The sequence below is a fragment of the Eulemur rufifrons genome, chromosome 7, assembly GCF_041146395.1.
Source record: "Eulemur rufifrons isolate Redbay chromosome 7, OSU_ERuf_1, whole genome shotgun sequence".
In the NCBI taxonomy this organism is placed as follows: domain Eukaryota; kingdom Metazoa; phylum Chordata; class Mammalia; order Primates; family Lemuridae; genus Eulemur; species Eulemur rufifrons.
In genome coordinates, this window is record NC_090989.1 from 268,171,773 (window position 1) to 268,199,557 (window position 27,785).

General features: G+C 49.8%; 1 protein-coding gene across 5 annotated transcripts; it reads left to right on the forward strand.

The window, feature by feature from the left end:
• The first annotated feature begins 2,806 nt into the window (after positions 1-2,806).
• TMEM268 (transmembrane protein 268) lies at positions 2,807-26,346 on the forward strand. Of its 5 annotated transcripts, none has more exons than XM_069476715.1 (11): positions 2,807-2,829; positions 5,400-5,535; positions 7,506-7,691; positions 12,457-12,566; positions 14,391-14,498; positions 15,547-15,696; positions 19,750-19,860; positions 21,618-21,698; positions 22,720-22,902; positions 25,547-25,722; positions 25,921-26,346. In XM_069476715.1, the coding sequence occupies exons 3-11, from the start codon at positions 7,586-7,588 to the stop codon at positions 25,925-25,927; spliced, it is 1,032 nt and encodes a 343-aa protein (XP_069332816.1). In that variant the 5' UTR covers positions 2,807-2,829; positions 5,400-5,535; positions 7,506-7,585; the 3' UTR covers positions 25,928-26,346. The 5 variants fall into 5 exon arrangements, with proteins under 5 accessions (XP_069332816.1, XP_069332818.1, XP_069332814.1 ...); XM_069476717.1 differs by lacking the exon at positions 2,807-2,829 and adding an exon at positions 3,166-3,217 and having other exon boundaries at positions 5,396-5,535; positions 25,547-25,739; XM_069476713.1 differs by lacking the exon at positions 2,807-2,829 and adding an exon at positions 3,166-3,217 and having other exon boundaries at positions 5,396-5,535.
• The last annotated feature ends 1,439 nt before the right edge of the window (positions 26,347-27,785 follow it).

The following is a 27,785-nucleotide window of genomic DNA, read 5'->3' on the forward strand; positions in this document are numbered from 1 at the left end:
CTGAGCTAATTCATGGCAAAGTCTGGATTTGAAGCGGGGTCTGACTTCCCAGCCTGAATCGCCTATGATTTAGTTCAATTTGTTCAGGCTACGGCAACGTTTCAAGCGGTATGTTTCTTTAAAAAGTTTAGGAAGTCAGTGAATCTGAAACTGGCAGACCAGCTCCAAAAAACGGGAACAAATCTGTGATCTTTGCCCTTTCACTTACTCATCCAGTGGTGCTGAAGCTCTCTGGACCGTCTGCCGCAACACTTTACGGTTCCGTCGGGCTGGGAAGAAGTTCATTCTCTTAGTTCATCCAGGTTGGCAAATTGCGTTGGCAGCGAGCCCTCAGACGTGGGTCTGTAACCCTTGCAAACACGACAGGACTGAGGGAGCAACTGCTGAGTAAGGGTGGCTTTGGCTGGGGTTTGTGGTTATTTGGCTTTATCTGTAGCTGAGGCCCTGACGATTTCATTCATGTCTGCTCACGTGCTACTTCAGATGCATCTAACAAATACCGAGGGCAGGGTGCTGGGGCATAGCAGTGGGCGTGGCAGAAACAGCCCTGTGCTCAAAAGGCCTACTCTTTCTGGGAAAGGGGACACCAAACAATGACCATACCACGTGATGGGTACGGGGATAGGGTAAGCAAAGGTAACTGAGAATGGGGGCCTAGCCTAGGCCCAGGACAGGAAAGGGCTCCCAGAAGAAGGGCCCTATCAGCTGAGACCAGAGAATGTGTCAGATAGTCAGGTGACGAGGCGGGGAGGGGGTTTGTGGATAACGTTCCAGATGGGGAGGGAATGGCAACCACTGAGAACTAGAAGTGAGAGAGAGCATGGGGTATAGGAGGAACTGAGAGATGCTCTGCATTCTTGGAGCTTAGGGAATTTTAGGGGTTCGGGAAAGTGGGTAAAGATTGGTCCAGGGTAGGCTGGCGGGGAGGGGCTCAGGTCCACCAACAGAGGATTGTGGATCCATCAAGGTATCGCCACTGAAGCCTGCTTTCTAGCAGACTTGACTAAATTTCACCGCCCTTGATTGGATATTACTGGCCTTTCTCCATTCTGCATGGAGCCCCTACTCCCCAGGCCTCAATGCCAGGGCTGGCTGAGTGCTGAAGTTTCTGAGACACAGACCTTTCTGCTGTCCAAGAATGTACCTCCCTTTTACTGAGCACTTTTTGCTAAGCACTTCATCATTTCATTTAATTCTTGCTATCTCTCCCAATTTAGCAGGTATAATATTATTTACCTTTTATAAATGAGGTAATTAAACGTCAGAGAGTGAACTGAGCTGTCCAAGGCCACATGCCAGTGAGTGGAGCCTGGTTAGCCAGCTCCAAAGGCCCCTGTCTTCTGACTCTCCCTTGTACAGGAGACTGATGTGTCAACATGTAAGTTCATGCTGGAGTGACCAGCGATGAGAATGAAGAGTGACGGTGGCCTGGCAGAAACAGCAGGAGGACTACATCTGACTTCATGGAGGAGGCGGTCTTCCTGGAGAGGCAGAGTTCAGATAGATGTGAGCAAGCCACACACCTTTGCAGAATCCTTTTTAATATACTATCAGCATTTAGTAAACCGTGGCATCCCTTGGGGTTGTTCCTCCCATGCCCCCAAATTGTTTTTTGGGAAACTGGGCACACTAACTAGGGGTCTTGCGTGTATTGCTCACTCTTGCCCAGTACAATGCCTGGCACTTAGTATGCACCCCGTGTTGATCTGTTGGTGAATAAATGAACGAACTTCATTTTTAGTAGCCTACTGCCTGGGTCCCCACTTGCCTGGTGAATGAGGGTGCCTGGGTGGTATCCACAGCTCAGGTTCTCAATCACTGCTGGCTGTACCCAAGCACCGTGCCTCCGTGGGCTGGCCGAGCATGCAGCCAGCTGACTCCTGCGGTCTGAGAGTCCTCCAACAATTTGGCAATATCTGTTGAAATTAAAAATGCATGCATATTCTGATTCAGCAAGTCTACTGGTAGAAACGCAGGCCGTGGCATGTATGCAAGACATGGCTATGAGCATCTCAGCAAGGCCTGTGGGCAAGAGTGGGAACCACCTTCATGTCCACCGAGAGAGGGATGTGTAAAATACAGACCCTTTCTACTTCCATATATGGAAGTTTGTGTGCCCCTTAATAGGAAATGAGGCAGAGTGGAGTGTTCTGGCCGATGAACACCAAGGTACTTTGTTGAATGAAAAAGCAGGGTGTCCAACAGAGCAGGAAGGCTCCCTTTTGTATAAACACACACACACACACACACACACACACACCCACCCCTACCTGTACATACTGTACCGAAAAACACACAAGGTTACTGCTTCCCTCCGGGGAAGGGGCCCTTGCTGTGCATTGTAGAGCCCTTTGAAATGATGAGCGATGATGGTGGGGGTGGCAGCCAACATGTAGTGAGCCCTTGTGTGTCTGGCAGTTGTGAACACCAGTGAGCAGTTATTATGTGTCCAGTTAGTTGCGAACACTTCACACAGATTAGCTCATTAAATCTTCCTGCAACCCCATGAAATAGGTATAATTATCTGCTTTTTACAGAAAACGAAGGCACAGAGAGGTTAATAATTTACCAAAGATGATATAAGAAGTGGAGAGGCCTGGATTAGAGCCCAGGAGGTCTGATCCCCAAACCGACGCTCTTACTAATGCAGCGCACACACATTTCTTCATTGAAAACAAGTCCTGAGAAACTTCTGATCCCAAATATTGCCCCATGCAGCGATCGCGTGACCGTATGTCTGACACGAGACTGGCCCTCACAGGCAAGCTGCTGCTTCACCTGGCCCAGGTCACCGCGCCTGGGCCCGGCAGAGCCCCAGGCTCCACGCACGTGGCCTGCAGGGACACACAGGCTCCTGCGGGCGTCCCGGGGGGCGCCCGGCTGATGAAACGCAGCCTGCAGCTCGGCTGCGGCGCGGGCCCTGGAGGAGCCGTCCCTCTTGGCCCCGAGGCGAGCCGGGCGGGCGGCTCCTCTGGGCGGGGTGACGGCGCGGGGCGGCCGGGCCGGGGGCGGGCCCGGGAGGGCGGCGCGGCGCGGCGCGGAGGCGGGCGGGGCGCGGGGCGGCGGTGCCCCGAGGCTGCGGCGCGGAGGGGCGCGCGGAGGCCCCCGACTTTCCGAGTCCCCCGACTTTCCGCGTCCCCGGGCGGCGGCGGCGGCGGGGGCGGCGCGGGCGGTGAGTGCGCGGCCCGGGCGCGCGCCCGTGTGCCCGCGATCCCAGGTGGGTGCCGCGGGGCTCCAGGGTCACGAGGCCGCCTGGCCGCCTCCGCGTCGGCCTGCATTTGGGCCGACTGCCCGGGGTCGGCGCCGCGGGCCCCTCCGTGCGCCTGGGTCCCCCATCCCCCGCGTGTCGGGCGTGGGAGCCTCTCTCGGGCGCCTCCTGGGGCCCGGGGCCGGGGCAGGGCCGGGTGATTTCTCGGGGGGAAGGACCCCTCCCCCACAACCCCGGCAGCAGACCTGGACAGGACCTGAGGGCAGATAGTGGAGCAAGACAGCTGCCTAGGGCCACGACCGTGTATGGTGGGACATCCTGGGCCTCAAGGACCCGGGTTTCAGTTCTGGCTCCATCCAGGACTGGCTTCTTGACCTTGGATAGTTCACTTTCTTTTCTGGGTCTTAACTGTCCTCATCTGTAAAATGGAGAGCTTGGACTCATTGTCTCTCAAGGCTTTTCCACCCAAAACGCCTGTAACAGGCACTCTTACGGTCTCCTGTTGGGTTTCCAGTTTAACAAAGAAAAACAAAACCTGATTTAGGGAAATGGTAGTTTCTGTCTCTCTCTCTCTCTCTCTCTCTCTGATGAATCTCAGTGATGCTCGCAGTTCCTGGGGAGGCTGGGCGCTCAGCATCTACAGAGATGGAGACTTGCTCAACAGGACCTAAGGGTACTTCCCTTTCCTCTAGCTGAGAAAGGGGAGTTGAACTTGTGCAAGAGGGGTAACTGGAAGGTCTGGTTAAAGTGCAGAATCAGCAAAGGGAACTCCAGGGAGTCCATGACCAGTTATTTGCTGGGTCCTCCAGGCTGTGCTCGCTCCCTCCCTCTGCTCTGCCTCCACCCTGGTGTCTGTCTCTCTGATGTCACTCTAGGGCTGGTGCAGGGCTGAGCTGGATGGAGGGCTGGGGTAGGGGGGCGTCAGGACCTTGGGGTCTTGCCAACCTCCTGCCTTCTGCAGCCTCGGGGTTGGGTGAGGGGCTGTGCGGTGAGGGCACGAGCTGAGGGGGTGCAGCGCCAGCTGCCCTGCTGGGCCAGTCCTGGCCTCTGGTCTGTACCCCTTCCTTCTCAACACTGGCTTCTCTCACCTCCACTTTTGCCCATCGGAGGGGCCTCCTTCCTCCAGGAAGCCTCCTGAAGAACCCTTCCCCCGCCCCTAGGTGCTCCCTCTTACTGCCTTGTTTTGTAATTTTCTGTTCCATATTTCTCTTTCTAAGAGTTTCTTCCCCACCAGATGGTGATCTCCAGGAGGGAGGGCTGAGCAGGGACTTTAGGTCTTATTTCTGGTTTCATAGTCAAGAAAGCACAGGGCCTGGCCCTAGAAGGTTCTTAGGGAACATCTGCGGATTAAAAATAATGACAGCTATGTTCCTTCAGTGATGCCTGTTTGCCCAGTGCTGTTCTGAGTGATTTACATGTGTGAACTCTTTAAACCTCACAACAACCTGAAGTTACCATCATTATCCCCACTTACATGTAAGGAAACTGAGGCAGAGAGTACAAACTTGCTCAAGGTCACATGGGTGGGAAGTGGCAGGACAGGCAGGTAACTGCTAGTCAGTACAGGAAACAGCCTCCAGGTGAATGAATGAATTCTGCCAATTAGAACTTTGTGGGAGGCTGATGGGGCCAACCAAGGTGCTGCGATTTCTTCCCAAAGACAAAGCCTCATCTTGGGATTTTGCAATTAATGGAACCTTCCATGCGGTCTGCAAGGATACCTGTGCAGCTCCAGCTTGTGCGTGGTCCTTCCTGGCTTCTGGGTTCCCCAGGCCTTTCTGAGAACCCACTGCTGTCTCTGGGTCGTAGACTCCTAGCTATGATGTCCCTGGATTCCTTGTCTGGAATGTGGACCTAAGGATTACATCTGCCTCGTAGGCCTAGGAGGTGATCTAAGGAAGCAGGGAAGGGCTTCAGTGATTATCAAGTGCAGGGCAGACACCCTTGTGGCTGTTTTTGTTACTTTCATGCCTCTTGGGAGCACAAGGTAGGAGGAAGGAAGTAAGGCATGGTAAGATTGACTGGTTAAATGCTTAGTATATTTAGGGGAGGGCCCACCGTGGGCCAGGCCTTGACCTAGGTAAGGAGGAGAGGGTCCTACTCTCCCCAGTGTAGCACTGGAATTTGTTGCTAGATCTTGCCTGGGAAATACTCTTTGACTCTGACACTGTCTCTCTTTTTTTAAAGGTAGTTTCAGGAGCAAGCTCAGCGACAGCCAAGGCCAGAGTCCAGAGGTGCAAAGGCATGGAAATCATGGGTTTGGACCTTGGTGCCAGATGGCTTGAGTTCACCTCCTGGCTCCACAGCTGATAGGCACCCAGCCTTGGGTAGGTCACTTCACATCTTTAACCCTTAGTTTTCTCTCCTGTACCACAGGGAAAACATACTGAGGAAAGGGGCCTGTATGGTGAGCAGAGTACTGATGTCATGCTTGCCTTTCCTTCTGTTACAGCCCCGAGCAGTTGTACCAGGTAGGCTGCTGACCCCATTTTACAGGTAGAACAGCAAAGTTTCGGTTGTTATGTACCTTGACTGGCTGAGTGGAGATTCACATCCAGGCATTCTGGCTCTAAAGTCTTCAGTCTTTTCATAATATTTTGCTGCTTTCTGGCCTTAGAGCCTGATACAGGGTGGGAGTGTGATAATTATTAAAGGCTCATCTTTTGTATATTCTTGGTTGGGAGAGGGGGGCTCCCAAGTGATTTTCTGGAGCTTAAAGTCAGGGCCAGCTACAGGTGCATGTAACCTGCACGGTTGCAATGAGCCCCCCACTTAGGGAGGCATCCTCCCCCCCATTTGGTCTAATGCTCTACTGTTGCCATCTTGAAATTCTTCCTTATTTTTGAATAAGAGGCCCCATGTTTTCATTTTGTGCTGGGCCTCATGAATTCTGCAGCCGGTCTTGAGAGAAGCAGAAGGTGGTGAGGACATGGGAATCAGGTCCCCCTTGAGGGGGCGTGATCAGCGGCAGTCAGCCCTCGGGCCAGCTGGGAATGAAGCAGATGTGTCCAGTGTGCCAGTTGGACACTTCATGTCTTCAGCGTTGAGAACGAGGGCAGCAAAAGATGACTCTAGTGGACTTTTCACCAAGACAGTTGGCAGGGCTGTTGAGTCATCCCAGGGGACTTAGGTATGGTTTTCCTTGGTGAGGGGTGATTCTCAAGCCCCCACGCAGGCACGTAACAGAAGTCAAGTGTGCAGGTTGCAGCCAGAGCAAGTGGCACTGGAGACTCAGTTTTTCGTCAAGGAAAATTGAAGGGCATCACTACTTTTGCTGATGAAAGTGGCTAAGGGTGAAGCCTGCTGTGCCTCTCAATGACCCAGCTCTGGAAGCTCTGGAAGCATTTCCAAGATCTTTTAGAACGAAATGCCAGGAAGATGCATGCATTGCTCATCTCACCGTTTTTTTTTTTTTTTTTCTTCCCTGTTAATAACTATTTAAGAACCAGCATTGCCATTTTAGCTTTGGCCACCTGGAAGCTCAAAACCAAATTCTTGGCTCAGGCATGGGAACTGTGTCAAACCTCAAACAGTAAAACAGGAGCTAATGTTTATGGAATGTGTCCTTTGTTCCAGATGCTGCTGTATGTCCTCTATAGGTGTCATCCATCATTTCTTTGCTGCACTCTCTGGGGGAGGTTCCATGATTTGAAGAGCTGAAGCTTGCCCAAGTTTGCATAACTAGGGGGTGGTGGAGCTGGCATTTCAGCTGGTTGGGCTGAGTCTAGAGTCCATGTTCTTGAAAACAAACCTCCCCCCCACCCCAAGCTGGTGAACTTGATTGCCTAAATATCTGGGTATTTCTGTTCTTTGTGGTTGCCACATTTTTTTTTTTTTTGTGCGTGTGATTTATATTTTCTACCATCTGGTTTTTTGAATTTGTATTTTGCAATGTCTTGTGGGAAGCTATCTGAGATCGTTTGTGTCAGCAAGGGTCCCTGTAGTGACTATATCTCTCTTTCGAGTGGCTGCTGGGGCATCCTCAGTAAGGAACTGGAAATCCCAGATGCCTGGGAGTGGGACCTGGTCGGCCCTCAAGTTCCCCATGGGCCCTTGGCCGCTGCTGAGCTGGAGAAGACCCGAGACCAGAAGGGAAGTTCTCGGTCTAGGCCTTGGGGGGTTTTAGTTTCTCCTCCTTCCAAGAGTTTTTCTCAGCATGATCAGAAAGACCAAAGTCAGCAAAAAGGCTCCTGGTGGCTCTCCCTGGCCTTTGGTGACTTTGGCCTTGGAGAGAGTCATAGGGAGCCCAGCCAGCCCAGGCCCAACCTTAAGTTCTTTTTTGTGCTGTTTTCTGAAGGCAAGTGAAGCTGAGGCGGCCGCTGCAGAATGAACCGCAGCCCTGAGAAGGGGAAGTAGAAGCTCAGCTCGCTCTCTGCCATGGCCTGTGAACCGCAGGTGGACCCGGGGGTGGCTGGCCCCTTGCCCACCTCCTCCCCTGGCTGGGGCACCCTGCCTGCAGGGAGCCCTCCTGGCTGGGGGCAAGGTAAGGTCACGACCTCTCATTCTCTAGCCCCTCTCCTCCCCGTGCTGAGCTGGATTCACATAGCATGATGGTGGGGAGGGGAGGGGCACAGGAGTTCCTTTAGATAAGGATGGGCATCCTTGGGGTACATCTCTAGGCTACTTCTGTCATTTCTACCCAGTTCTCTCTGTCACCACCTCCTTAGATCAAGCCATCATCACCCTCTGCTTGGACCCCTGCTATGGCTTCCCAGCTGGTCTCCTCTCCTTCCCTCTTGCGTTCATTCTCTGCATGGCAGCCGTAATTCTTTCTAAAATGCACATCCAGCCACGTCACTTTCTGCTTCAGTGTTTCCCATTTGGCTTAGCATGGAGATCCATCATTCACCAGCTTGCGAGGCCTGCCTTAATGTTCTTTGCCGTGCTCTTGTGCCTCAGGACCTTTGCACGTGCTGTTCCTTCTGCCTGTTCTGTTTTTTCCCTGCCTCCTTTCCCCTGCTTAATTTCCATTCATGCTTCAGAGCTCAGTTCAAATAGCCCTTCCTTGAAGAATCCTCCTGAGGCTCCACCTGAGTCAGGACACTCTGATATATTCCTCTTTCTTCCTACAACACGTATCACAGGCTATAAATTATTATCTATGTAATAAAGTGTTGAAGTCCAGCTTCCCACTAGATTGCAAGCTCCAGGAGGGCAGGGGCCCTGTGTTTTCTTGTTCATCCCTATATCTGCAGTACCTAGCACAGGACTTGGCCCATAGTAGATGCTCAGTAAGTATTTTGTTGAATGAATGAATGAATGAATGAGAGGCTAGGTATAGGCAAGGGGAAACACTCTCTGAATTGTGCAGGTCCACAGGAACGCGGCTGATTACTTAGAGGATTTGAAACTTGACTGCTTAAAAGCAAAAATTTCTTTTATTACTACTGTTATTAGGAAATCAATTATGTATATACACATACATATACACACACACACACACACACACATAGTAGTAGAATGGAATGGAATGAAATAATTTTTCTTTCAAAACTTTGAGGACATTGCTCCACTGATTTTTGGCAGGCCAGTTCTTGTTCCTTTGTAGAAAATCCCTCCCCCTGCCTTACCCACACACCCCCAAACACTCTCTTCTTTGGTAGGTTTACTTAGCCTAGGTGTAAAAACAAGTATTTCCAAGTGAAGGACTTGCTTTTCTCACTTTAAGGAACAGGTGAGAGCTAGTATTGCCAAGAATGCAGGAACTCTTGGTGTGAAAGGCAAACAGAGACATCCTGAAAGGTCTGTGCATGGCTCGGGCAAACACTTAACGTGCAAAGAGCCAGACTGGGGGAACGGTTCGAATTCTCCATGCCTGGAGTCCAGTGAGGGGTGTTCGTTCTTGCTGGGACGTGGAGAGCTTGTCCGCGTGACTGCCTGCAATTTGTGTTCTCCCACCTCGCATCTCTTTCTCACTTTCATTTTCCCTATTATTATAACACTGGGCAAGTTCCTTCTCTTTTCAAAGGCTCAGTTTCCTTTTCCCTGTTAATGATCCCCCTCCACTTAGGGCTCATGGAAGATTAAATGAAATCACGACCGAAGCCTAAGCTCAGCGCCTGGCACAGAGCAAGGGGTCCGTAGCCGGAACCTTTCTTACTGTGTGTCTTTGTTTCCTTTTTGTCTAGTTTTCCTCATTTGCTTATTTTCTAATGTAATTTTATAATTTTATGGCTTTGTGTTGTATTTTTATGAAGCTACCTTAAATCCTTTCTGAAGGTATGGGAGGGTAAAAACAAATATAAATAAATCACTGATGCTTGATTCTAACTTTCGAGTTCTGACAAGCTTGCCTTTAAATTATGACAACAATTGCAGGCAGTTTTTCTGCACCCATTTTGTGCCGAGCACTTTATTTTCATCATCTTAATTAGTTGGAAAGTCCTCTGCAGCGATGTGATCATCCCCTGAGTGAGGAAGCAGGCCCAGGGGTTTAGGTTGCTTCTGGGCGTTTGCCCTGTTAGCGAGAGGCTGAGCTACGGTGCGAACCCCAGAGCTGTCTAGCTTGCGCTTTCTGTGCCTCACTGCCCTGCCGCCACATCCCGCCCGCTCCACAAAGAAGGAAAACAAAAGAGAAAACAGAGAGGGAGTAAGAGAGGGAACAAAATAAAGTTCTTTTTGGCAGGACATAGGATTCTATGGAACCCTTGAAATCAGAGATGGTACCCCAGGGTATGAAAAAGGAGCCTTATCAGGACCTTATCAGAGTCCTATTGTCTTTATTCATTTATATATCAAAGATGTATTTAGTGCCTACTGTATGCTAGGCACTCAACCCAACTCAGTGATGAACAGACCAGTGTGGGAGTATATAGTCTGCTGGGGAGGATAGATTGTACTCAAGTAATTGCATACATATGTTTTCATCTTTTATTTTTTTAAATTTCAGAATTTTATGGGGTATACACATTTTGGTTACATAATTTGCCTTTGTACGGTTTGAGTCAAAGTTATAAGTGTGCCCTTCACCCAGTTCCTGTGCGTTGTACGTGTTAGGTGTGAATTTACCCGTCCCCTCCTCCGCCCTCCCACCTGCTTGATTTCCATTGAGTTTTACTTCCGTATGTGCACATACCTGTTGATAGATTAGTTCTAATGTAGTTTTAAGTACATGTGGTGTTTGTTTTTCCATTCTTACAATACGTCACTAGGAAGAATGGCCTCCAGTTCCATCCAGGTTGTGTATTCATCTTTAACGAGTGCAAGGTAGAAGAGCAGGTAGTCATGGGTAGGTGCAGCAGAAGAATTTGATCCATTAAGAGTTTGAAATGTCAGGGAGAGCTCCCTGGGAAAAGTGATTGAACTGGGATACAAAAGATGCATAGACTGTAACTGGGTGAAGCCAGGTGGAAGTGGTTTAGGGAGAGGGAATGGCATATGCAAAGGCCCTGGGGTGAGAGAGAACACTACGTGTTCAAAGGGCCAATGGGGCTGGTGTGGAAAGACACAGAACCGATGTCTCAGGGCAAGTCTGGCAGGAGGCTAGTTCTCCTAAGGACTGGAAGAGCGTGGTAAGAAGGATGGTTGGTGACCACAAAGCACCGGGAAGCTGTTGAAAGTTTTACTCAGGGGATAGGTGTCATCTGACTTGTGCTGTGGCCACTGTGCCGAGGGAGAATGCATTGTAGGAGAGAGTCGGTTTGGAGAAGCTGGTTAGTTAGGAGGCTACTGCAGAGGGGCAAGGGAGAGGTGGGGATGCCTGGAGGTGCATGGAGTGGACAGAGGTTTTGTGGACCCCATGGGCAGGACTCCGTGGTGGATAGGGTACAGGGGCAGAGAGAGTGTTTGGATGGGCCAGGGTTCCCAGGAAGGTAGAGTGAGTCATTTGGCCTTGAAGACTCAAGTATTGCTCAGAGCTAGGCTGGAGTGACAGGACCTTTGGGCCAGCAGAGAACATAATTATGGTTTAATCTTTCAGTCCTGCCTCATCAGCGAAGCAGCAGCCACAGAGAATATGGCACAATAGCCAGGCCTCAGCCATGCGTGGCTGGACTGGGATCCTGGAGTCTCAGGGTGGGAATCGCCCCCTACCTCCGGCTGCTGACCAGTGGCTCGTACTGTGGTACAAGGAGGTCTCAATCCTTTTGTCCAGAGGTTCTTGGAACTGAAGGCAAGTAGGTTTGGCTTCTTGCTGCTGCCATTTGTCCCTGGACTTGGGGAAATTTCAGTCCGGACCTTTCCGGCTGGTCTCATGGTCTGGCTTCATCCCAGCACTCTAGGGCAAGAGTTCTGGTAGCTGTTGTGACCAGACTGGGTTGATGTGTGTTTTTTGAGGGAATAAAGACTGAATTTATGCTTCTGAAATGCTGAGTGAGTTGCAGCTATGCTTGGGGGAGATTATCAGTAAATCAGTGTATTAATTTTCCATTGTAGCTACAACAAATTACCACTAACATAGAGGCTTGAAAACCACAGATTTATTGTCTCATAGCTCTGAGGGTTAGAAGTCTGGCACTGGTCTCCCCGAGCTAAAATCCAGGTGTCGGCAGGATTGTGTTCCTTTCTGGAGTCTCTGGGGAGGATCGATTTCCTTTCCTTTTCCAGTTCCTCGAGGCTGCCCACATGCCTTGGCTCGTGGCCCCTTCCTCCGTGGCCAAAGCCAGCAATGTTACAGATCTCTGTGCCTTTCTTCCTTAGCATCTGCCGCTTACTCTACTTCTGCCCTCTCTATGTGTAAGGATCCTGCGATTACACGTGGCCCACCCAGACAATGCAGGATCATCTCTCTATGTCAGACCAGCTGATTAGCAACCTTAATTCCGTCTGCTACCTTAATTCCCCTTTGCCATGGAAGGCAGCCTAGTCATAAGTTCTGGGGATTAGGGTGTGGACATCTTCAGGAGGGAGTCGTCGTTCTGCCTACCAGAACCAGTTATCTCTTGCTTAGACTCTCTGAGCCTGCTGGGAATTTAAGTTATTCAGTTGAGCTTGCTTTGCAGGGCTCAAATAACTACATTCCACTACATTATTCCCTCAGGGTAGTTAGTTGTTCAGTCTCTGTTTAAATATCCCTGGTGATGGGGAACTCACTGTCGCCCATTCTTGGCGGGGATAGCTTTCACTCTTGGGAAAGTTCTTCCTTACATGGTCTCAGATTGTGACCCAGTGGCCTCCTCGCTCTGGCCTCGGTTCTGCCTCCTGGGGATTTCCTGGTCAAGTCCAGTCCTTCTCCATGGGGATTTGAGGTTGGCCACCATGTGCAGGTAGCTCTGGGCGCATCCGAAGTGACATTTCTGGTCTGCCTCTAGAGCTCCACAATGGCCAGGTCCTCACAGTTCTCCGGATCGACAATACCTGTGCGCCCATCTCCTTCGATCTGGGAGTTGCGGAAGAGCAACTGCAGACCTGGGGCATTCAGGTGAGCGCTGACTTCATTGAATCCCCGCCATTTTCCTTTCCATCCATCTGTCTGTCTATCCTTTCATCCAGTGATTCACCAAACATTTATTAAACACTTACTCTGTGCTGGCTGGAGGAGAGTATATAAGGAAAGTGAATTAGAACTTTTTTCTCTTCCCAGTTAATTCACTTAACAAATATGTTTTTAGATGCCCACTCTGTGCCAGGCCTTAACTGGCTAACCATCATAGAGGTGGACAGGACACACGCTCACGGATCCCATTTGGGGGGACGGACGTGTGTTGGGTAAAGCAGGACAGCAGGATAGTTGTGCTGCAGCAGAGAAACGTACAAGGCATTGAAGACATTCACGGGAGAAAATGATAAACTTGCCTGGGGTGGGGTTGGTGGTTATGTGAGCTTTGCAGAGGAGCAGATACTTGATCTGGGGTCTTGAAGGGTAAATAGGAGTGTGCTGAGTAGACAGAAGGAAGGGTATTTTAGGAGAAGGAACTGCATATGCAAAGGAAAATGCACATCAGATAGTGCCACAATACCTTTAAGAACAGTGATTTGAGGCACAGGCTTCACAGACTCGTAGAACTGGATGCAGATCCACTTCTGCTACTCACTGTGTGACTTTGGGCAGGTGACTTAACCTCTCTGAGCCTCAATTTCATCATCTGTAACGAGGACAATATTTATAGCTATTATATAGGATTTTTGTTAGGATCGAATGAAATAATGCTTGAAGAACATTGGCTCTGTCTCTAGCATACAGGAAATGTAAATGGTGGCTATTTATTGTTCTGAAGCACTTATATGTGCTTCAGAAAACAGCTTCAGAAAACAGCTATGTTTTCTCTCTTCTCAAAGCCCCCTAGCGTGATTAGGCCTTCTCTGTGTTAGCCAGGGAAGATTAATTAGGGATGGGGAAGACACACTACTAATTGTACTCTGAAGATTTTAGAATTTAATTCTTTGAAACTGAATCGTTTAGAACAACATTTTATCACCATTGAAGGAAAATATTCCCAATTGACAGTGCTAACCCCCCATCAGCACAAACTGGTTTATTATTCCATATTTCCTCTGTACAGAAGAACCTATTTCTTAAAAAGTTGCCTTTAGATTGGGGTTCTTTAACTGGCGAACAGTTTACATGTTCTACCATGTTCCTAAATATAATTTTTGATGGTTAAGTTCTGTTTTCTTAGGTCTGCTCTAGTAGGGCCTTTATGCTCTGCAGACATTGACATTTTTGTTTGGGCAGGAAGACGTGAGTGCTTTGGTCCGTATTCACAGATATTGATAATAGCACCTGTGTATCGAGTGTTCACTGAGGGACCAGCCCTGTGCCAAGCACTATGTACGCATTATCTTGTTTAATGTGTGCCCCAGCCGTGCAAGGTGGGTGCTGTTATTATCCTCATCTTACAGAGGGGAAAACTGAGGCTCAGAGGAGTGGGGTTACTTGCTCCAGGTCACGTAGCATGTGAGTGGCAGGGCCGGAGTTTGGGTCCCAGGCTGTCTATACCAGGGCCTGTGCCTTAACCACTAGGCTACCCGATGCCTGCTGTGGGGTTCTGAGTCCCAGGCTGCAGGGCTCCTTGTCCAGGATGCCGTGATGCCTGTTCTCTCCTGAGCTGAGAGCTGCACCCTGTGACTTCCACCCAGTGCTCCAGGCTCCTCATTCTGCCCCGTGGGATGTCCCGGAAAGTGCCTGATCCCCCTTCCACATGACAGTCACATGAACTAGAAATGGCATGCTTGCTGGCGGGAAGGAGGTGGGGAGTAGCCTCTCCTCTGGCTGATTGGTCCCTTCCCCTTGGGTTCCGAGCAGGTCCCGGCCGACCAGTACAGGAGCTTGGCCGAGAGCGCCCTCTTGGAGCCCCAAGTGAGAAGATACATCATCTACAACTCGAGGCCCATGCGGCTGGCCTTTGCTGTGGTAAGGAGGCTGTGGCCCGCTCCCTGACCCTGCCCTGGTCCCCGGTGGCCCTGCTGGGTTCAGCGCTGTGTCCTGGAGCCTGTTGATGTGGGTGAGGGGTGTGGGGGCTGGTGACGCAGCTGCCTGGGAAGGAGCAGTGCCTCATGGACTGGACTTGGTATAAGAGGAAATTTACGGGAGAGAGTTGTAACCAGCTCACTGCATACAGGGTGGGAGTCAGGGTCTGCTGTGGGCAAAGCTTGCGATTAGGAATCTGCAGACCCACCGCGGCTCTGGACTCAATGTCTGGCCTTGGCCGAGACTTTCCCTCTCTCTGGGGCTCGGTTTCCCCATATGTTCATTTCAGCCGTAGTGTATATATACATATACATGTGTGTGTATAAACACATATACATGTCCATATAGATACACATAAACACATACATGCATACACGGCAGAGCCAGGATTCAAACCCAGGCAGTCTGGTGTCCGCATCTGTGCTCTGAACTGCTACGATTTGCAGCTGTTTTCTACATGTAAGTGGTCCAATAGCACATCTGACGCCCACATCCCACTTCTAGGGAGAAGGGACCCTGTGTTTGTTAATTCCCTAATAAGTACTGGGCTGTTGCATATGTTACCTTGTTAACCTTATAGCAATGCCATGACGTAGGTATTTTTATTCCTCATTTTACAGATGAGGAAACTGAGGCTCAGAGGTGTTATAATTTGTCCAAAGCCATATAGCAACTGAAGGATCAGTGTGGGCTTCGGACTCAAATTTATCTCACTCCAGAGCCACCTGTCTTTTTCTGTTTTATTTGAAATCAGGGTAAATAAGGATTAGGAGTAGCTCCTAACCCCTTTAATCCATGTTGTTTTATAAACAAGGAACATGAGCTCATTCCCATGGACCCCGGTGTCCGCATCAGTCCCTTGCTTGCCCTGGGAGCTGTTGGAATCCAAGGAAGGTGTCAGGAAAGGGTGGAAAGGGTGTCCCCTGTGCATGGAGCCGCTGCTCCATGTGAGGACTGGTGTTCCTGACTGTGTGTGCTCTGGTTGCCCCAGGTCTTCTACGTGGTGGTGTGGGCCAACATCTACTCCACCAGCCAGATGTTTGCCCTGGGGAACCACTGGGCGGGCGTGCTGCTCGTGACCCTGGCTGCAGTGAGCCTGACCCTGATGCTCGTGCTTGTGTTCGAGAGACACCAGAGGAAGGTGAGACACTAGAGACCCCTGCCACACTCCCTCCAGGAGGGCTGTGCAGGCACGAGGATTCCAAGTCGGAGTTTTCTCTTTGCCTGCCTCAAAGAATTCCTCCAGCCGTGAAAATTCACACTAGCCTATATACGCCCAGTGACTAAAAGAAATCAAATGACACCTGTGATTAAATCCTGTCTGTTTTCTTCTATCTGATCCTGTGTTTCTAGAAGCAAGCTGTGTTTTGAGAGAGAGTCTGGGAGGAGGGCACCAATAGCGAATATTCTTACAGTGCTTTAGTTAACTGAGCCCTTTCATGCGCCTCCTCTCCCGGGATGCTCACGACAGCCCTGTGAGTGAGGGAGAGTTACTGAGCCCGCTTTGCAGCAAAAGGTGCCTGGGGTTGAGGGATAGGGAGAAGTGATTCCCATTCATCCTTCCTGTGGTGGCCGGATGCTGACCTGGTGCTCTGTTGACAGTCTCTAATCCTAGCGATGACCTTTGATGCAGAGAAGTGGACAGTCAGAGAGTTTAGGTAACTTATCCTGGATCCCACTGTTAGTGGCAGAGCCAGGGTTCAAAGCCTGAGCCCTCTGATTCCTGATCACATTCAGAAAGAAGGTTGATACTTCCCAGCTTGTATGGTTCTGTTGGTAGCCTGTTTCTTCAGTGTCTGTCTTTTGTTACATATTGAGCACTTCATATGTATTAACAGTAGGTTGTCTGTTAAATGCTTTATTTATTAACTCATTAAATCCCTCAGCAAATCTCTGGGTAGATGCTGTTACACGCATTTTCTAGGTGAGGCGTCTCTGAAAGGCTCGCGGAGCAGCCCAGGGCCGTGCTGCTAGTAGATGGCAGAGTTGGACTCAACTCAAGGCCAGGACACCCAGATTCCAAGCCATGTTCTTAGTCAATAGCCCACTGTATTGGCTTTCTATGGCTGTTGTAACAAATTGCCATGAACTTGGCGGCTTTAAACAACATAAAATTACTATTACATAGTTGCGCAGGTCAGAAGTTCGACATGAGTTTCCCTGGGTTACAATCTAGGTGAAGGGAGGGCTGTGTTCCTTCAGAAGGCTCTCGGGGAGAATCCGTTTCCTGGCCCTTTCCAGCTCCCAGAGGGCCCCTGCACTCCCTGGCTTATGGCCCCTTCCTCCATCAAAGCCAGCAATGGCAGGACCCCTCTTTCTCTCACCTCCTTCTCTGACCCTTTGCCTTCTTCTTCTGCTTTTGAAGACGCTCATGATTATATTGGGCCACCTGAATAATGCAAGATAATCTACTAATTTTAAGGTCAGCAGATTAGCGGCATTAATTTTACCTACAGCTTTAATTCCCCATTGCCATATGACAACATATCCTCAGGTTCTGACAACTAGGACTTAGACGTCTTTGGGGGATCATTGTTCTGCCTGCCACACCTACGCTGTCTTTCCAGCTACTTGGGAGGCTCCTGTCCCTCTGTCCCCCAGTACCTGGCACAGTTCTGGACTCTGAGAGCCTTTAGCGAACAATCTGCTCTTGCATGACTCGGGAGGGGAGGGCAGGATGTTGAGCAATGTAGTCAGGGTTTGGGGTGTGAATTCTATTTAGTGCCTGTGTTCACAGGGACAAAAAGGAACTTTATGGCTTAATCATTCTGAAAGGATCTTTGTTGGGCTTTGCCAGGAGCCTGACAAACTATGCCGCCCTTGGGGGTCTGTTGGAGCTTTCATGACTTATGTGTTTGGCCTGTGAAATATAAATTGAGCTGGCTACTCCAGCAGCAGGAAACTTTTCTTGGAGAGGGGGCAGAGGCAAAGCGTTTGGCTTTAGCAGAAGCAAACAAAAAAATCTGGCACCTGGCAGGTGCTTCAAGGATGCAGATGTAATTCATGCAGTCCAAGGAGCGCCTGCTTTGGGTTTCTGCCTCCTCCTCGCTCTTCCTCCTTTTATTCAGCTGCGATTTATGAAGCCCCTGCGAGGACCAGGTAGTGTGCTTGGCACAGGTCGGAGATGAGCATGACCCGGGCTCGTTACTCAGGTCGGCATGGAGGTCCCAGGCGCACAGCAGTGCCGTCATCGCTGTTTGCCATTCAGAAGACGCCGCCTTTCCTGCCTAATAATGGCCACCATTTAACGAGCACCTACCGTGTACTCTGTGCTTGGGGCCCAATGTCTATATCCAACAACCACCTTATAAGGAGGCAGGATACCTCTGCCATTTGCTAGCTCTATAACTTGGGGTAAGTTATTATTTAACCTCTCAGGGCTTCACTGTCCTCATCTGTGAAATGGGATAATAATTGTAGCTTCCTCATAGGGTTACTGTGAAAATTAAATGACTTGATACACACAAAGTCCTTATAATAGTACTGGTGTAAAGTGAATGCTTTATAAGTATTGACTGTTACAGTTGACTCTGTTTGCCAGTGGGGAAACGGAAGCTCAGAGAGGTTAAGTAACTGGTCCATGGCCACACAGAATCCTCAGGTCTGCCTTTGGGTCTCAGCCCCAGGACCTCTTCCTGGTTCCCTTGTCACTCAGGACCATGCAGATCCCCCTTCCTGACCATCGTCACTCTTACCGTTAGCCTCCTGTCCGTGGTACCCGGCATCCTTGAGGGCCCCAACATTTGGCATACGCTGCCTTGTTTTACCTTTTTGGTGCATCGTTAGCCTTTCTCAAGATTGGCCGGTTTGTAAAGGCAGGCAAGACCCTACCTTGTATCTCCTACAGAGTGCAGTGCCTTGCTGGGCATAGGGGAAGTTGCTAAAAATATCTGTGGCCAACATGGTACAATGGAAAACACAATGATTTTAAATTCACCGTCATCATCGCAATGATATTATTAGCTGACATATAAGTGTTCACTCTTCCAGATGTTCTATGTGGACGAACTCATTTCATTCTTATTATAACCCTTTGAGGTAGGGGGCATTATTATCTCCAATTTGGGGGCGAGGAGATGGAGGCAGAGAGATGTGAAGTGATTTGCCCAAGGTTATACAGGCAGTGAGGGTGAAGAGTCAGGAATTGAACTGTTGATGATGTAAGTTTCTGAAAGGATGAACAACACTCACTAAAGTTCTAGGTGAAACGAAATAGAATCACCCCTTGATTTTCATAGTCGTGGGATTCCTGGAAAATTCAGTGTATATTAAGCCCATGCAGAACCCCACTTTAGGTATATATGTGCAGTGGAGTTAGGCTGGCTGATCAGAGAGCTCTGAGCAGATTTTCCATCTGCATTCATGCCCAGAGAGGCATTTGGAGTCCAGGTAGGAGGCCAGGGGACAGTCTTCGACTGCAGAATGGTCTCTCATGGGACATGTCCTTCCGCAGAAAGCACGTGTTTAGTATCCTTGGCCATCCTCCACTAAGTGCCAGCACTGTTTGTCCCATCCCCATGACAACCAAAAGGGCCTCTTCACATTACCAGAAGCTCCCTTCGCGGGTCCTGCTGCTTTTGACAATCATTGTCCTTGATCGGCTGTTTTCTTCTAACTGCATCAGAAAGTCCTCCTGGGCTGTCTTCCCCAGACCAGCGTTTGGGGTCCCCCCTACCCTTCCTCTGTCCTCCCTCCCTGCCTGCTGGCATGTACTTTGCCAGCTGAATACATGGCATCCCTTGGTTTGGGAGGGAAGAGAAGGAGGCTGATTCTTTCACGTAGGTGCTTTTTAGGTGGAGCGGGGGCCTCCCTTATACAACAGATGCTCAAACCCATCCAGTCCCCCACCTCCCACGAATAGCCTGTGCACCCGCCTGAGTCCCAGGCGCAGGTGGAGTGCTTCACGCACGATCTCCGTGAAGTCTCACCACATTCCTAGGAGGCAGGGACACTCTTTTATTCTGCAGCTGGAGACACCAAGGCTCAGGCAAGGGCGTACCGTGTCTCTGCCAGGAACCAGCTCTGGCTCAGGACGGTCTGACACAGCTGAATCTGGCCCGGCACCCTCCACCCCATTTTACAGGGGAGGAGATGGGAGCGTCCTGTGGCCAGGGATTGTCCTGAGGCATCTGGGGGTGGGACGGTGTGTGGCTGTTGCCCAGGGCCCAGGTGCTCCCTGGTGTTTGTCTTACAGGCCAACACCAACACGGACCTAAGGCTGGCGGCTGCCAACGGAGCCCTCCTGAGACACCGGGTGCTGCTGGGGGTGACGGACACGGTGGAAGGATGCCAGAGCGTGATCCAGGTACTGTGTCCCGGAGTGGCGTCTCAGTGGCCCGCTTTTGGGCTGGGCCAGGGAGCCTCGTGTTCTCCCACCCCGTAATGTCGCTGGGAGTCTGCTAACGAGATGGCTGTCGGCAGCCCTTCCCTGCTTCCGTGCTTCCCCGCTCCAGTGTTTTCTTCCTGGAGACGCCTCCTCTGTGCAGTAACCGGTGACTTAGAACCTCTGTGGGGCAGGGCTGGGAGGGAAGCTCTGATCGTGTCCAAGCCTCACTGCTCATTTGACGTTTATTCAGCAGACAGATGGGGCCTCCTCTGTGCTGAGCCCCGCGTTGGGCACTGAAGACACTGAGGGGCCCATGCAAGGTCCCCGTCCTGCGGGAGCTCGGAGTCTGGTGAGGCCGACAGGCACACACACAGTCAGCAGCAGCTCTCTGGCCCTAGAGCAAAGGGACAGCCCCCGACAAGAGCCTGCTGCGTGCCGGGCCCTGTTCTAGGCACTGAGGCTGAGCAGCGGACACACCCGGGCCCTGTGTTTGTGGGGCCGGTTACACCTGGGGCAGGGTGGGGTGTGAGACGATCGTGCCCGACATCAGCATCAGGGGGTGAGGCAGATGGCATCACAAGATTCCTGACAGCTCAAGTGTGACATCGGAGACTGGGAGCTCTTGGAACCTGGGGGTCCTTTTTACCCTCATTTATTTCCAAATCTTTATCAGTTGGTGCAGGAGTGACTGGCCAAGTGTCCGTTGAATGCGTGGATGGCGGACGGTGAAGAATGGACACATCTTCTCAGACAATGAGGCTCTTTCAGTTTCTAAATAGTATCTTGGGATGAGGCGACACAATATCAGGGAGCCCTTCAGATTGACGGGGGGTGCGGTGGTGGTGGGGTGCTGGGGAGGGTAACGAGTGAGGGTATCGATGGACCAGGAGGGGCTGTGGGGTGATAACAGTTGAAGCAGGATGATGGGTCTCTGCCATCCACTTTTGTGTATGCTTAGATTTTCATAGTAAAAAGCTTTAAAAGAATTATTTGAAAAATACTCCTTTGGAGATGAGACAGTGAGAGAAATGGGTATGAGTGATGTGACTTTGGGTCTCGTGGGTCAGTCACTGGGAGGAGGGAGGTCTGCGGTCCCGAGGAGGTGGCCCATGGATGGGGGTGTGAGACAAGGGCCACCAGTTTCCTGCAGAACTTCACTGTGAGGTGTGGCAGGTGTGGTCCCCACAAGGTGTTGTCACGTGTGAACAAGGAGGGTTTAACCTGGCCCCTGGGGACCCTTGAGGTTGAGGTGGAAGGGGAGGCCAGGGCGGGACGAGGACTTCTTATCCCGTTCCCCTTCCCTGGAGCACCCAAGCTGATTACTGGCCGCTGTGGCGAGTTCATCTGCATGTTCAGTTCCAGATTGAAAGGTCACTGAGGACAAAGATGGTAGCCGCATATGGAACCCCCAGATGTCCAGGAAGGCAAGGAGTCTGTCTGGGGTGCTCAGCGAGTTGTGGGGTTGGGGCACAGCCATTTTGAACAGGGTTTGACGTTTTCTAAATCTGCACAAAGCCATTCTTCCTCCAGCCCTACAAATGAGACGTGGTCCTGGCGTGGGACTCTGGGGGAGAACAGAATGGCGCGTTCCTGCCAGAGAGCAGGCTGCGTCTGGTGGGCCTCCGAAGGCTGGGCCTCCGGCGAGGAGGCGGGAGGGGGAGAACGGTCGCAGGGAGGGACCGTTCCAGGTAGGGCTGGCTTTGGGCCACCGCTGTCATGGCTGCTTCTCCCCACAGCTCTGGTTCGTCTACTTCGACCTGGAGAACTGTGTGCAGTTTTTGTCTGACCATGTTCGAGAAATGAAGACTAACCAAGAGGTAAGATATCTTAAGTGAAAAAACAAAACAAAATGAAAATAAACCAGGAGTCCAAATTGTATAGGTTGCATTACCGCCACGTTGGAAAGATGTTTAAGAAAGTGACTTGGAAAGAAGGGGGACTACTTCCATGCGGTGGTGGCGGTTTTTGCCTAGGGGAATAATGGTTGCTTTTCTGCTTCTTTTCAACTACTTGTATCTTCCACATTTCCTTTTTTTTTTTTTTTTTTTTTTTTATTTCAGCTTATAATGGGAGTACAAAAGTTCAGGTTATATATATTGCCCATGCCCTCCCCCCCACCCCGTCTGAGCTTCAAGCGTGTCCATTCCCCAGACAGCGCGCATCGCACTCATCATGTAGGCACATTTCCTATAGTGAGCATACATTTCTTCGTAATAATAATAATAAAAAAAAATTCTGGCAGACCCGAAAGGATCATGTATTTAGATGACTTTCCTTTGTTCACAGTACCTTTCTGACATTTGTTAAGAAGATCAGAGAGTTCTTGGTCTGATTCTACAGAGGAGGAAACAGGCTCTAGAAAAACCTGTCACCTGCCTGTGGTCGCGGAGCTGGCCGGTGATGCCCAGGTTTGGAGGCCAGGCCTCCTGTCTCCTTCCCTAGGACCTGCCTTTCCTGGGCCCTGGCTGCAGTGGGTCTGGAAGTCAGGATTGTGGTTTAGCTCTCATCCTGGCTTGTTAGATCCTGGGTGGCCTTGGGCAAGGCCTTTAACCTCAGTTTGTTCACTGCAATGTGTGGGTAAAGATACCCATGCTCCCAGGCTACTCTGAGCAAACGAGAGCATGGAAGGAAAAGTATTTAGAAGCTATTAAGAATGGTACTCTTATAGGGAACTATGTGATCTCACCAATGTGGTTCAGTTCCAGATTCTTCTGAGGTCAGCGTCTGCGTCTGTAGATGGATTTGTCCTCTGCTGGGTCTGCAGCTCACGCAGGGACTCAGCCTCCCAGAGATCACCCAATTTAGGACACACCTGAGCCCCTTCTGTTTCCTTTGCAGCCCTTGCTGAGAAGCAGATTGAGCCAGTTGTGTGTTGTTATGGAGACTGGGGTGAGCCCCACGACAGTGGAGGGGCCTGAGAACTTGGAGGATGCTCCCCTTTTGCCCAGCAGTCCTTCTCCCCAAGAGAGACCACTGATGCAGACTGAACTTCATCAGCTTGTTCCTGAGGCTGAGCCAGAGGTAACGGGCCCTCTGAGTTGGTAGAGACTAGCCCGGTAGTTTTCAATCTTTTTTTCTTCACCCCAGCACTTTTAAAAATAGTTTATAGGAATCATTTTATATTTACTGGAATTTTTTGTTACACTTTTTAATATCTTGGATATTCTTTCTGATAGTTGCATTGGACAGTTAGTTGCATATTGTTGGATTATAGCTTAACTATGAACATACTGATGAATATGTGGGTCTTTATCAATCAATCAATAAATCATCTGTTCATCTATCCAATCTGTCCAAATTGCAGTTGGATATTTGAATCTTACATGTATCTCTGTTGACTTTTAATTCTTCCAGCCCCAGCGTTCTGCTGGGTCCTGCCATCCAAACTGTCTGTTGGGTGTGGCTACAGCACTGGTAGACCAGAAATCTGAAAATGCGGTTTGCACCTTGTGCTACGTTCTCCTCATCACGAGGACAGACCCACTGTCAGGGAGACAAGCAGTGAGGGGTGACCTCGGGTGACCTTTGGAACCCCAGAGGAGCACTTATGTTTTCTTTCCAGCCAAGAGGCCGGGGGATTCAAGGTCCACACCAGCCCAGCCTTTCTCTTTCGCGTTGGTAGGGAGTGGGAAGCCTGCAGATAGGACTATTTAAAAGAGAAAATGATAAATGTATTAATCTCTTCACTTGAATCCTACTGACTATTTTTTAAAGAGCAGAACAGATTCATAAGGTCATGTACTTTATTACGACATGCATGTTTGGCTTTCTGTGCAACAGCCCATTAGATATGAGGCCTCTAAATTATTTTTCAAATTCATTCATACCAATAGCAATACAATTTCCTGTCATGAATATCAAGTGTGTGTGCACATGTTTTTAAAGTAGCTGCCCTTATAATTTAGCCAGGGAAAACATGAATGATGCCCAAGTCTCAGCATGGGCCAGACCATCATATCTCAGTAGGAACCCAGTGTCTGTGAAAGACAGAGAGTTACAATGACCTCTTACATTTTTACAGATTTTTATCATGCATAAAATTCTTGAGCATACCCTCTGGGGTGTGGATTATTTTCTCTTCCTTGATGGGTAAAATAAGGTTCCAGGAGGTCAGCTGACTTGCCCAAGGTCACAGAGAAAGGGCAAATGTGGCAAAGCCAAGGGCAGAAGCCAGCTTGCTGATGCTAAAATAGGCCAGTTTTCTTGCTACAGTTCTTTACTTCTAACGTTATTGATTTTAGAGTAAATTGGTGAGGAGACTGATCTGTGTTAGTGAGTGGTAAACTATTTGAAGTTTTTTAATATTTTCTAGCACAAAGGACAACTCGGAACAAAAGCCAATCCTAGGAACCATGAGGAGTTTCTGCTTTTTGAATAATAATGATTGATGCTAATGATGTTGATGGCATCTATTGAGCACTGGGCCCTGGGCTACACGCCTCCTCTCTGTCTGTTCCTTTAACCCCCGCTCCAACTCAGTGAGGTCCGCGCTACGATTTTCCCTATTTTACCGATGAAGAAATAGTCTCAGCAAGGGGAAGTGACTTGCTAAGGGTCAGTCACAGTGTGGCTGAGCTGAGATTCCATCCTGGCCTTTTTGACTCTAAAGCCTGTTCTTAATTAGTAACTCTACAGACACACGTAGCTTTGGTGTATCCCACACCTTATTTAGTTACGTTCAGAGTGGACACAAGTATTGTGAAAGACCTTCAGCACCATGCTTAAGGAATTTAAGCATTTTCCCTGTAATCCCAAGTGAGAGTCCAGTGAATGGAACTTTAGAGACCACATGTGTTCATAAGAACATGTATTAAATCCGATTTTTTTTTTCTTTTGAGACAAGATTTTGCTCTGTCGTCCAGATTAGAGTGCAGTGGTGTGGTCATAGCTCACGCAACCTCCAGCTCCCAGGTTCAAGTGATTCTCCCGGCTCAGCCTCTTGAGTAGCTAGGACTACAGTTGCACACTGCCACCTGGCTAATTTTTTTTATTTTTTATTTTTTTATAGAGACAGGGTCTTGCTATGTTGCCCAGGCTGGTCTTGAACTCTTGACCTCAAGCAGTCTTCCCGCCTTGGCCTTCCAAAGTGCTGGGATTACAGGCGTGAGCCACCATGCCCGGCCTAGCAACCTCTTTTAATACATTAGGGTACTTACGTAAAGAAACCTACCAGGAACCTAGTATGCACTGCAGAATCCTGCTATCATGCTATGATGGGAATAGTCCCCTCCCCACTTAACTGGTGATTTTCTTTAAGTGAGTCACTTTGACCTCATGAACTTTACAGACTTCTGGACATTTGAAAGTGGAAAAAGTGTGTGTGTGTGTGGTCGGCCAGGCATAAATCAATGGTAATTTCCCTACTGCTTTGAGGTTGCGTATCTTTTGTGCATGTTATTATTGCCAGTCAGCAGTTAGTTAGCCACCTTGGGGTTGAGGAAACTGAGGCTACAGGAGCCCCACAGCCAGTCAGCGCAGAGATGGGGCTCTTGACCAGGTGACGTCTCCCCAGAGCCACAGGTGCCGTCCTGGCCTGGTTCTTCCAGTGATCATCACTCCCTGGTCCAGGGGCCAGAGGCTGGCTTGGCCTTCCCCTGGTGCCTGAGCCCCACGCCCCTCAGGGTGCCTTCCTGTGGCCCTCACTGTGCTTCCCTGCCTCTTCTAGGAAATGGCCCAGCAGCTGCTGGCGGTGTTTGGTGGCTACTACATCCGGCTCCTGGTCACCTCCCAGCTCCCCCAGGCAGAGGGGACACGACACACAGACTCTCCGAGGATTCCATGCCCCTGCCAGCTCATAGAAGCCCACATCCTGGGCACAGGGTGCTGCCCATTCCTGACCAGGTGACCTAGGGACCAAGGTACTCATCTTCCTCCAAGACCTAGAAGTGGGGGAGGCTTTAGGAGCTCAACACGGCCCATGTGAGCCCCCGGTGAGAGCAGCATCTGGGGCATTGCAAAGGGGGTCAGTCACGTCAGCAACAGGGGTGTCATGCTCGCTGCGGGACACGGCACAAAAATGCTGACCCCTGGCCTTTGCAGAAGCTGATGGTCGCTGAGCTGGGCCCAGCCCGAGCTACTCTGTGCTGCTCAGAACCGTGGATGTGGATGGACGGGCCCGTCTCCCATCCTTTCCAGGGTCCGGAGAGCCCAGGAGATACAAAGATGGTGACTGGGGGAATCGATGCATCCAAAACTTGGTCTCAGATGATGCTTCTATCCCCAACCCCTCATGTCAGTTGGAGCAACTGAGGCCCAGAGAGGATACTGCTCTTTGTGGCATGGCCTTGGATGTCTAAAATTGTAAGACTTCCTCTTTCCAATCTGAGGAAAATAAGTCAGTTTCAGAATTCTCTGCATTTTTATGTTTTTCTCCCTCATATTTTAAGAAAAACAGTGGCACCTAGCACACAGGCCACAGAAGACAGAGCGGAAGACGGGACAGAAGAAAGAGACAAAGGCAGATAACTTAATATGAAAATTTGGAAGAGACTGATCCTGTTTGACTTGAGGATTTATTTTGTTGAAAAGTGTGCATGCTTATGTTTGTGGTTATGCTGCGGATGTATAACCACAGTCGTGTTTTCTGACGCTAATATTGTCCTGGCATGAAGTGTGATCAGTCACTTGTGGAATTCTGTGATGAGCTCAGAGGCTCTTCAACGAGTTTGAAGACCCTTTGTTCCATAGGCCCAAGTCCCAAAGCCCTGACCTGGTTTTGGAAGGGTCCCCAGCCCCCAAGACCCACCTTCATCTATAATTTTGGCTTCATCTCCCACGTAGCCCCTTTATAAGTTGAAACACTTTCCTGGTCTGACATACCTATTCCTTTCTATCTATCAGACTCCTATTTATGCTTTAAAGCCCATCTTTCCTTACCCTTCCTTCAGAAAGCCAGCACACCCAGCCCTGCTGCTCTCTGACTCCTTTAAGTTCTTGATATGGCTGCCACCTATACTGATGTTCTGTGTTATTGATTCTATTTTCCTGTGTAAATGCTAGGTTTTCTAGCTAGACTGTAAACTCCTCAAGGATAAAGACTGTACCTTCTTTTTGTGCATGACCTGAGCCTGCCAAGAAAAAAAAAGTCCTGTGGATTGTTTTGCTGTCTTTGTAGCACCTTTTGCAAATTGTTCTCCAAACACATTTGAATGATAAAATTTGTATGGACCTGGGTTCTGGACCCGATCTGCCACTTCTAGCTGCGTAACTCTTGACAAGTTACTTTCTTTGGCTGGTCCTCAATTTGCCCATCTATATAATGGGTGTATAATGGATCATTCTTAAGGGCCCTTCCAGGACCATAGTTCTGAGAATTTCCAACTTGTTCTACGCCCTCCTAGCTCTTGGCCTGTCTGTTATGCCTTTGTCTACATGCAGAAAGGTCCTGCAGCCCCACGTGGCTAAGGTGTCCTGGTGTGCCCCTGGACAGAACACTGGCCTAGCTAGCGGGAGACTGGATTCTTGTCCCCAATCTGCTGCTTCCTAGCTGTGTGACCTTGGCTAAGTCACTTAAGCTCTCTTAGTGTCACTTGAATCCTTCGTAAATGGATCTGGTGAACATGAAATGTAATAATGTGAGTGACTCACCATTTAAGAGACGGGTCTGACTATGCGCTTTCTCTGTGCCAGAGAAGAGCGATCGTGTGTGGACCAGCCCCGGAAATGGCTGTTGTAGGCATCTATCTTCAGTCGAGGTTGCAGGCAGCTTTACTCAAAGAAATTATTCACTAAGGTGATCACTGTCTTTCTGACCCGACACAGAGGAAATACTGGCTGTGAATGTGACCAGTAGAAACCTGTATTTATCATCCCGTCATAAAACTGTAGTATGTGTAACAACAGAGAATAAAAATGTATTTGTTAAATGACAAAGCAGCAGTTTTTCAATTTTAATGTCTATTTAA